General features: G+C 34.1%; 2 protein-coding genes across 3 annotated transcripts; both read right to left on the bottom strand.

Moving 5' to 3' along the window:
• Positions 1-2,221: 2,221 nt before the first annotated feature.
• LOC145592218 (uncharacterized) lies at positions 2,222-3,477 on the bottom strand. Its single transcript, XM_081648677.1, has 2 exons — positions 3,207-3,477; positions 2,222-2,922 (listed from the first exon to the last, which is right to left on the bottom strand). The coding sequence occupies exons 1-2, from the start codon at positions 3,475-3,477 to the stop codon at positions 2,222-2,224; spliced, it is 972 nt and encodes a 323-aa protein (XP_081504803.1).
• A 3,645-nt stretch (positions 3,478-7,122) lies between these two features.
• On the bottom strand, positions 7,123-9,879 carry LOC145592450 (uncharacterized). 2 transcript variants are annotated; one of them, XM_081648898.1, is made up of 3 exons: positions 9,597-9,879; positions 7,958-8,428; positions 7,123-7,852 (listed from the first exon to the last, which is right to left on the bottom strand). In XM_081648898.1, exons 1-3 carry the CDS (start codon positions 9,705-9,707, stop codon positions 7,199-7,201), a joined length of 1,236 nt encoding a protein of 411 aa, XP_081505024.1. In that variant the 5' UTR covers positions 9,708-9,879; the 3' UTR covers positions 7,123-7,198. The 2 variants fall into 2 exon arrangements, with proteins under 2 accessions (XP_081505024.1, XP_081505025.1); XM_081648899.1 differs by having other exon boundaries at positions 7,958-8,481; positions 9,597-9,726.
• Positions 9,880-10,928: the final 1,049 nt, after the last annotated feature.

The raw sequence follows: 10,928 nt of genomic DNA, 5'->3' as shown, positions 1-10,928 counted from the left end.
CAGAGAATTAAGTGATGAAGAAAAAAAAACAAGGTGATTGGGTATTTATAACTGAAATCTAGGTTTTAGAGGCGGCTAAATTTTTTTTTTTCACCTGGTTACTGTTCCAAACAATAAGATACTGTTGTTTACACCATCTTCGTACATCTAGAAGCAATTTGTGTTATAATAATGTATAAATTTTGTTATTTGTTGCATTAATTTAAAAAAGCAAATACATTTTTGTAGTCAAAGTACATGAAATTACTTTTTACTTATACAATAAGGAAGTAAGTAAATAATTTTTGTGGCTGAAGTGTGGTAAAGTACAGCAGCTAGCTGGCTTACTAATTTTTTAAAATAGTGTTACTATGAACAGTGAGTTTGACCAGTACTTGCATCTTTTTTTAATATGAAGGAAAGTGTATTAACTTAGCATATGTAATTACCTTTTGAAATCTGAGTTCTAACTTCTAATGTGGGCTACATTTTACCCAGCCCATTTTATATATCCAAACATACACAACCCAAATACTTGGGCATAAAAAAATCACAAAAACCTCTATTGCTGATCAGTAAACTTAAAATTTGAATATGCTACTTGTGGGGGGAAAAAAAGTAAACCTTTAAACAAAACAAGATTTAAATATTCTATAAATGGTTATCATAGCAACATCTATATTTACTAAAGCATTTGTGAAACCTGTATGATATCAGGTACACTATAATGAAAGAACGGGTGACTTACATTGTTTCACTATAAATCCAAAGTCTTTTTGTTACTTGCCAAGGAAGAATATATCTGATTTGCAGCCATAACAAAAATCCTTTCATTAGCAGAATAAATTTACTGTCTGCAAATTCATATCAATAAAGGACATGTTTAGAAGTCAATACCGATGAAGCAAGATAATCAGGCTTGAGAAGCTGTCCACGTTCAAAGTTAGCTACAACCTTGACACAAAAAAAATTCAACCATTTAACATACAAGAGGATACAATTTTAATATGTCAATACGTATATTATTTAAGGGAAAAAAAGCCTTTGCAAAAAGTCTGTTACCAAGTTAAATGTGATTTTCGAATTTCCCTTTGTCAAGAAGATGTTGGAGAACTGAAATAAACATAGTTAAATTTTAATTGACATTAGTCGGATATAAGGGATGTTAATTGCTCATGAAATCAAATCAGTTTGTGAAGTATAACAACTGGATCATTTATTTGCAGATATTCTGTAGATAACAAGAATTTAAATAGATTTCTATAGACTCATGCAAGTAATATAATGAGAATTGACAAATGATTATTGATATCTACCTCCTTGAAGATTTGTGACTGTCTAGCCTTCGTAATGATCTCAGACCTGATCATGCAGAATATAATCCCAGTTAGTCATTTGTTTAGTGTATCAAAAAAAATGTAAACTACATATTTTCTTGTACTTTTTATTGTTTGTTTTATTTTTTTTTTTAAAAAAAAAGCTTTTCTTGAATCTAAATAGATAGAATCATTCACTTGCAAGCATTGCCTCTTGTGATCATAATGATTAAGGATCCTTATGAGGCAATGTGTAATGAATAATGTAATTACCCTGCATTTTTGTTTTTTAATATATGGTGCCAAATGCAACTCTCATATCAATCATAGAATTTGAAAGTAGTGTACAATACTTTTATACAGGATAAGTATATAAGTAATAATAATCAAGGAAGCCTCTTAAATTACATTGACAGGCATCTTCCAGAGATCCTAACAATAAGTGGTTATAATGCATATGCTGAAAATGTAGTAATAAAACAAGCATTGTCATTAAGGAACTTCATAGTTTTCATATTTATGCAGTAGCGTTTAATTTTCAAAGGCATACTATGTCAAATCAAGGTAAGTACTTAATAGTAATTGCCAATAAGGCAACAAAGGCAGTAATATATACTTCATATGTGATGTCTATATTTACCTTGTCCATCCAAAAAACTTTATATTCAACAGTGTATGGATTGCTTAGCTTGATAATAAGTTTCATCTAAACAAAATAACAAGAAGCAAGGCAAAATTATAATAATAATAAGTATTGAGAACTGATATCTTAAATTCTCTAAAAAGAGAAAGCAAACAAGTTCAACAAAACTGGACTAATCTAAAAAGAATGTATAAAGCAAAATCTGAAGTTACCTGTGTAGATGTAACAATAATTATCGGTATACATTTCCTGTAAGCTTCACCAGCTTCATTAATTCTGAGCATTATTCTGTATCATTCTCAAGAATACTTGCTAAGTGTAGAAGCTCATAGGACACTATATTGGTAACCGTAGTTGAAGAACATTTACTGTAGGTTTTTTTTGTAAAAACACAGACATCTCTTGCTTTCTTGGCTTGGGATAATGCAACATAAAGTTGTCCATGTGAAAAGCATGGACGTGGAAGATAAATTGATACTTGATTTAGAGTTTGTCCTTGGGACTTGTTAATTGTCATTGCAAAGCTTAACTTGATAGGAAACTGTTTCCTTTCAAACTGGAATGGATAATTGGCAGAATTAGAGGGTCTTAAATTGACTCTGTGTATAAATACTTCTTCTCCTTTGTAGTGGCCAACCGCTATCGTACACTGGATTACATTTGAGAAAAACTTATTGCATATTAGCCTTGTGCCATTGCATAAGCCTGAAGAAGGGAGCAGATTTCTCAAGAGTATAACAGGACAATTTTCCTTCAAAACAAGTTCATGAGGGCTCATCCCACCAGGACATAACTTGTTGATGAATTCTATAGGATAGATATTGCACGTATCACTCAACATGGCATCGAAACTCTTGTATCTAACAGCCTGTCCAGGAAATTGCTCAATCATGAACGTATTAATAGAATCAACATCATCATTCATGGGCGTTAAAATTGCTTTTTCAGTGAACACTTTACTATCAACCTGCCCCTGAGCAACTTCTGGAAACGTTTTAAATGTAATAGTAGAGACCAATTATGTTACATTGCTGCTGGAATGAACAATGTCCTTTGGTAACTCAATTAGTGCATTTTCTGTATCTTGTAATTTACTGTTGCCCAAATCAAGCAAAAAAGCAGAATAGACAGGATCTTCTCTTGCTCTAATGTTTTCCGTCAGTCTAAATTTGATAAATTTAAGCCACAGATAAGAAGTAACTATACTTGCTTCAACTGCTTCCTTCATAGTTTTTTGAGGGACCACTGGTAAAACTGTCTAAAATCACCTTCAAATACAATAACCTTGCCTCCAAATGTAAATTTATTCCCAAATATATCTTGTAACAAAAGATCCAAAGACTCAAGGTTTTGTTTCTTAACTATTGAAGCCTCATCCCATATTATAAGTGTAGTTTCCTTTAACAACACTGCTAAACTACCTTGTTTTAGAACATCACATGCTAAAGAAGCTTCACTATCAATTGGTATTTTAAACCTTGAATGAGCAATTCTACCTGAAGGAATGTTTGCTGCAGCAATTGGTATTTTAAGCCTCATCCCATATTAAGAGTGCAAGAGCTGTATTGTATCAAATTATATGCTTTGTATGACATCTTATCTTTCTTTTCCCTTTATTTTTCTATAAACTTCGTATGATATTTTAGTATATAAGAGCAAGTTTAGCTCCAAATCTTAAGATTTGGGGTGACATCATCATCTTGAGTCTTAAAACTTATATTTAAGACTTTTTTCATTTTTCTTCTTAAATCTCAAGCAAGTCTCAAATTGAGTCTTGAAATTCCAAGACTCAACTTAAGACTTGAGATTGGGACCCACCTCACTTTCATTTTTATTATTATTATGATTATTATTTTTTATTTTTTTTACATATAATATTTCATATATTTTAATCTTAGGGCTAAAGTGATAAATTTGTGCAAGTCTTAGTGACTCTTAACAAGAATTTGATAACATCATTTTCAATGGGGACCACCAAAAATGATGTCACATCCAAATTTTAACACTTGAGGCTAAACTTGCTCTAAGTATATACTGCATATGATCTGATTGTGCTCTCGGAATATATAGGAAGTACATTGATTTCTTATAATATGCTCTGAATGTATCCAAGGCAACGTCACATGGTGTTGATTAAATAATACAGAAGGACAATCATCTCAAATGGAGTCTATGGAGATGCAAAAGCATGATATTCTGCAAGCTGCTTTTTTTTTTCCTGGTGTAATTACATCAACCCAGGAAAAGTCAAAAACATCAAAATGTTTTTTTTTTTTTGGAAAATTGTTCCGTGTATCCCTGAGGTTTTGAAAAATGCACTGTGTACCCTTGAAAACTTCCAAATGCACCATGTACCCTTGAGGTTTGTAAAAAAATGCACCACATACTCTGATTGTCTTACAAATGCACATATCATTGACTTATCAAACTAATATTATGCCCACGTACATACTGACTCATTTATAGTACTTTATATTTATAGAGTAAAACCGCCTAAAAATATAAATTACATCAAAATTTGATAATTAAATGCTTTAGCATTATATACTAGCTTTACATTGTAACAATTTAATAGAATTTGATGCTTATAGCCTATATGGGGTCTCAATTTAACAAATTTATCATTTGTTATATGAATCTAGGGGTATTTGGTACACGTTCTTATAAACCTTAGGGGTACACGGTGCATTTGAAAGTTTTCAGGGGTACACGGTGCATTTTTTAAAACCTTAAGGGTACACGGAACAATTTTTTTTTTTTTTTTTACTAAGGATATCACATAATTAAAATCAAAGAGATTAAAGTGAAGAATCTCATTAACGTGAAGAATCGGGGCAAAAATGAGAATCTTCAGTTAATCTCCTTGATTTACATGTTAAACATTTCCTTTTGCATTACTTTGACAGTTTGACCTGGTGTGATTACTAGGAGTATTAATTAAGGGTTTGTTCACATTTACTGAAATGAGCTGAACTGAACTGATTGGAGCTGAACTGAACTGAATAGAGTTGAAATGAATATTTTATGAGGGAAGAAAATTAGGAGTTGAACTGAACTAATCTAAATTGATTAGAGCTAAACTGAATTGAACTAAACTGAAATTAAGCTAAGCTAAACTAAACAGGCCCTAAGCTTGAGAGTTGAGACCAAATGATATGAAAGGATAAAAGTAAAACCCGTCTTTGATAAAATTAATTATAAGTACTTACTAAAGGATGATTAAGCTCCATGATCAAACAATTTAATCGTTTGATTCCGAATTGTGAGGAAACAACAATGGAAATAAACAACTTTGAGAGGGCCGAGGACCTGAGGTTGAGAAACATCATGGTCGTTATGGAGACCTAAAATTGAGAAGGAAAGCCTGTGAAGAAAAAAAAAAAGCACTAAAGAAGCAACAACGAGCCAAAGGGGATCGTCCTACATCCAAGTGCTTCTGTATCTAAAGCAGCACAAAAACTAATCAAAAAACTAATGAAGCCAATGCTCCAACGCCAGGCAATAGCAGTTCACCTCACTCGAATGTTATTAGTACTGAATACTGATAGCCATAATTGATAACTGGTATCATTAAATGTGTCAACAAAACAATACAGAGTAAAAATTATACCATTAGGTTCAGCATAACATAAAATTAAATTTTTTACATAATTTTCTGCCTAAGCATTATGAGCAATAACTTAATCAATCAATCAAAGCCTTAATCCCAAAAGTGGGGTCGGCTAACATGAACCAAATATGATTATTCCGTGTAGTCATCAACATAAATCTTTCTCCTCCATCCCTTACGATCCAAAACTTCATCCTCACGTAAATCCATGCACTTCATATCCTTCCTCACTCCTTCCAACCAAGTCATTTTTGGTCTCCCTCTTCCTCGTTTAATCCCTCCATGATCCCACTCTTCCACTCTTCGCACCGGTGCACCCACGGGTCTCCGTCTTACATGTCCAAACCAACGCAGACGATTTTCCCTTAATTTATCTGCAATGTCTGCCACACCTACTTTCTTGCGAATAACCTCATTTCTGATTCTATCTCTTAAAGTGTTTCCACACATCCACCTTAACATGCGCATTTCCGTAACCTCCATCTTTTTAATATGCTCTTTCTTAGAAGCCCAACATTCTGTACCATAGAGCAACACTGGTCTTATGGCAGTCCTGTAGAATTTTCCCTTCAACTGTAGGGGAATGCTGCGGTCGCATAACACTCCCGTGGCCGCTCTCCATTTAAGCCACCCTGACTTAATTCTGTGGGTTACGTCTTGATCAATGTCACCATTCTACTGGATGATCGACCCAAGATACTTAAAACATTCACTCATGGTCAAATCCTTTCCATCCAAACTCACCACTTCATTGCTTGTCCCCCTCTGAGTGCCAAAACGACATACCAAATATTCAGTCTTACTCCGACTTAGCTTAAACCCTCTAGATTCCAACCTTTGCCTCCATTGCTCCAACTTAACATTAACCCTGTCCTTAGTCTCATCCACCAAAACGATATCATCCGCGAACAACATACACCATGGAACCTCATCTTGAAATGGTCTAGTTAATTCATCTAGAACCGTTGCAAAAAGAAAAGGGCTTAATGCAGACCCTTGATGCAATCCGATTGTAATAGGGAAATCTTTTGTCAACCCTCCGCATGTCCTCACATTTGTTGACACATCCCGATACATATCCTTAACTAGGTCTACATACCTTCGTGGGATACCTTTCTTCAACATTGCCCACCAAAGTATCTCTCTTGGCACCTTGTCATATGCCTTCTCTAAATCAATAAAGACCATATGAAGATCTTTCTTCTTTACCCTATAAAACTCCATCATTTGTCTTATCAAATGGATTGCCTCCATAGTAGATCTCCCAGACAACTTAATAACTTAATAACTGTAAAAATTTCACTTTGAAAATTCTGCAGGCGTTACAAAACGAAGATTAGAGTGAGTAATATATGATCAATATCACTGCCTCTATCACCAAATTGCAATGAATGTGGAAAAATATCACTGCCTCTATCACCAAATTGCAATGAATGTGGTAATTTCTTTGGAAAATATCCACAGAATCTAATCGACAGAAGTAGTGAGGATCAGACAAGACCAGCACAAACTTTTTCCAACTTCACTCACAGTTCTTGAGATACACTATGATGATGCATCCAAATAAAATTGGGTATGGAAAATTAGGATAATAACTGACTGTTAAACTTGGTCAGAAAATGTCACAATCACAGGATATGGTACAAAAAATCAAATAGACCAAGTTGAATTTAACATTAAGGCAGGAATTTGCTTATTCCCATCCATGAAGTAAACAAAAGCTGGTTGCAAGCTCAACCTCTTACCCAAATTGAATTTCAGAAACGCTTCAACCTGAAAGTGGTCCCACCTTTTTGGACCTTGGATTGTCCCGCCCAAACTTAGGCCCCATCCAATCTCATCTTCTGGAAAATCAGACATGCTAACTGACCACTGAAGATGATTGGGATTATCGTTCTTCATTTGTAACCACCCTCGAACTCTGGTGCTTTCATCAAGTTCAGATTCAAGCATCATGGCAACTGAGTCTCCTGCAACTGGGAGTGAGACTGATATTGGCTCCTCAGAATGCTGCTGGCGTCGCAATATGCCAAGTGGTATTGCCAAGGCTCCAGCACTGGCCTGTTGTCTTGGTTTTGGCACCTGGTGAAGGCCAAAGAGGGAGAGCTTTGCACTCCTTGGGAGCTGACAGACGATCTGACCAAAGGTGCTGAAGCAATGGCCAAATGAACCTGGTAGATCAACAGCTAACTGAGCTAAAGAAGCAACAACATTTGATTTTTTTACAGTGACACTAATTGCACATCCATGATCTTGATGCAGCAGAGGTGGTCCAAAAGATGAGTAATCAGTAAGGCCTTTCTCCTGTCAAATAAAAGAAGCTAAAATGAATAAAGAAGTACAAATTAAAATTACATTAGAAAAGAGCGTCCAGCAATTTTCTCTGCATAGAAAAGTTATTGCATATACCTGATATGAAGAAAAATCCGTTGAAGCTGACAAGTCTCTACATCTAGCCCCCATAGGAATTGCGACCATTGAACACCAGTCAGATATATTCGCTGTGTAGCTTACTTTAGCAAGGGAAAGAGCACCTTCTAGAGCATTGCTAGAACCTGTATGATTGGTCTGACAAGAAACGAACTGAGCCTCAAGAATATCATTCTTGCGGACTTTGGTCTCGAAGGAGATTTTCGCTTTTATTCCTGTTTTAACTCCAGCCCTTTTGATTGCATCAACATTCTCCTGGTCGAGATAATCTGCTAAGAACAAAGTTCCCATCACATCAATTTCGCCCCTCACATTGGTCCCATAGTCTTGAAATGGACTCCCCTTTGAAGTCCTAGAGAAAGTAAGCATTCTTTCCACTTTGTCCTGTCTGTCTCTAAGTTTCATCAAGTCAGAAAATGCTTCTCGCTGCAAACGCTTCAAGATTTCAATCTGAAAATTATATCATGGCAAGAGTTGTAAAGCCCCATCAGACGGCTTGTTACCTATGAAAGCAACAAATCTGTCAAACATCAATTCCCACGCCATGACATCTAAAGCCATTCAGCCTTTATAGACGCCACACTAGGCAATGGTTGGCAAAAAGTCACATAGCCCAAATCAATATAATCATTCAATGGGAAGACAACTTTTTTGACAACAATTCATTTCATTTTTTACACTTCAACATCTAATCCTGCATTTTTTTTTGTAAAAGTGGCAGCTTGTTTTTCCCTGACACAAGTCTTAATACAAACCCTTATGAAGATTGTCTTAATTAGTGAACAAAATGCTGTACATACATAGTGTTTGTATTATATATTATCATGCTAGTAGGTACTTTGATGACTATGATGAGTGGCAAATAACAGTCAATTTATGCTAAAGCATTTGCAATAGTTGTCGCTTGGTAGATGGTTTGTACTCATCTATTGAAACAAAGAGCCAATCACTCACATCGACCCACGGACAATACAAGGGTCTAAATGATTATGTTCAAAGCTTAAAAACATACAGCTACTTCGTTGAAAGGCTAATTGACATCCCAAATCCCTTAGACAAGGGCCTAAATGATCATATTCAAATTTTAACATAAGCACGAAACTTCGATACCACGGAAAGAAAAGAAAAAAAAAAAATCCTTACAAACAACAGGAAAGCTACCATACTCAAATACTTACCTCTTTCAACAAGGAATGTCTCAAAATTGTGCACCCAACCAACAACATAGCCAATAAAGAATATAAACGTGGACCAATGATAATGTCCGCGTAAAATCGGCCAAAACAAGAGCAATTCAAGCAATTAAGATCGAAATTGACACAGTCAAAGCAAAAATAACTAAAGACATTTGTAAATTCGCATACCATAGTCCATAAAGCAGGAAACAAGATCAAATTCAGCATTTAACAACATTGCAGCATCAAATTGGAGAAATTAATAAGGCCTATTAATGAACAAAAATATATACGTCGACTAGCTCGGATGATGATGCCCGCGTAAAATTGGCCGAAACAAGAACAATTCAAGCAATTAAGATCAAATTTGACACAATCAAAGAAAAAATTACAAAACAAATTTGTAAATTCGTATATAATAAACTGAATTGAGAAAAAAGTACCGGGTTTTGATGGGACTTTTTCAGCCGGCGGCGAGTAATGCCGGAGATAAAATCTTGGCCGGATTTTGCAAATGATTTTAAATTATCGACAATCGAAGCAACTGGGTCCATTTGGAAAACCCAAACCCTAAAAATAACAGAGTTTGAAGAGTGGATTGGAAGTAAAAATGGTGTAATTTTTCGAATTTAAACTCCGTTGCGAGTCGTACGATAGAATAATGTTGAAAAACTTGAAGAGAGAGAAAGAGCGAGAGCATGAGGCAGGAGAGAGAAAAGAAGTGATGAATGCAGAGTGATGGACTGATAGGTTGATTAAGGCCCATTTTCATGGGCTTTTGTCTAGTACAAGAGAGTTCTCTTTTCTTTCCTTTTATTCGTTACTTATATACTTCATCCGTTTTTATTTACTTGCAACACACCTCTTTGGCACGCATTTTAAGGGAGATACTAGTTTAAGTCCCGTGCAATGCACGGTTGTTATTAACTTTTAGGAAAAGGTTATTGTATATTTTTATAAAATAAATTATACTCATAATATTAATTCAAAAATAGATATGACTTTAACTTTTATACCTAACTATATCAATGTCTTAGATTAGCTAGTGACACTTAGAAAAAAAGAGGCTTTATTCATTATTATTTTTTTTTTTAAAAAAATCTAAGGTTATATAGTACCTTACAACTTTTAAGAGTAGAAAATAAAGTGTGTATTATATATGTCTTAACAAAATGATTTTATTTTTAATTGAGTTAAACATTATTGCAAAAGTAAAAAATTGGATGAAAAAAAGTTAATAGTATTATCAAAAACTAAAATAATGTATAGCAATATTGTTTAATAATGCTCACCTCATTATTTTTATAAAAATAATACCTAATATAAAAGACTACATGTATGTAAAAATATATCAGTTAGGTTTATATGGAGAATTATTATTGTTAAGAATTTTAATTGGAAGAAAGATATTTTAAATTATTACAAAATGATTTCTTTCAATATATAATCTGCATAAAAATAGAAAGTAAAATTGGGCGGGAAAAATTTTAATGACATTGTGACAAATGTCATTTTAGATTCGCTTTTAGTATATGTTAATTGATTAGACTTGGTAAACGGATAAATTAAATCACAAATTTTTACCACTGATAAGAAGAAATGGATAAGTTGCTACGGTTAAAATTTCATAGCATAATTAATTCGTTTACCTAACCTAATCACCTCCTTGAAAAGCGTGATAAAAGGTGTGTTGCAACTATTAAAAAACAGAGGAAGTATTAGTTTTTGTACCTTTTTTTAGGGGTTGTTAAATATCGCCCTCAAATATCTAACTA

This window comes from Chenopodium album, chromosome 18 (genome assembly GCF_948465745.1).
Source record: "Chenopodium album chromosome 18, dcCheAlbu1.1, whole genome shotgun sequence".
Classification (NCBI taxonomy): Eukaryota; Viridiplantae; Streptophyta; class Magnoliopsida; order Caryophyllales; family Amaranthaceae; genus Chenopodium; species Chenopodium album.
The sequence above is the reverse complement of the archived record's forward strand: the minus strand, read 5'-3'. Positions and strand labels throughout refer to the sequence as shown.

Coding starts and splice junctions, on each gene's coding strand:
- LOC145592450 (XM_081648898.1), bottom strand. CDS start 9,707: ATGGACCCAGTTGCTTCGATTGTCGATAATTTAAAATCATTTGCAAAA. Junction 8,429..9,596: donor AAAAGTCCCATCAAAACCCG/GTACTTTTTTCT, acceptor TATAATTTTCAG/ATTGAAATCTTGAAGCGTTT. Junction 7,853..7,957: donor CGGATTTTTCTTCATATCAG/GTATATGCAATA, acceptor TTTATTTGACAG/GAGAAAGGCCTTACTGATTA.
- LOC145592218 (XM_081648677.1), bottom strand. CDS start 3,477: ATGAGGCTTAAAATACCAATTGCTGCAGCAAACATTCCTTCAGGTAGA. Junction 2,923..3,206: donor CAAGGTTATTGTATTTGAAG/GTGATTTTAGAC, acceptor AAACGTTTCCAG/AAGTTGCTCAGGGGCAGGTT.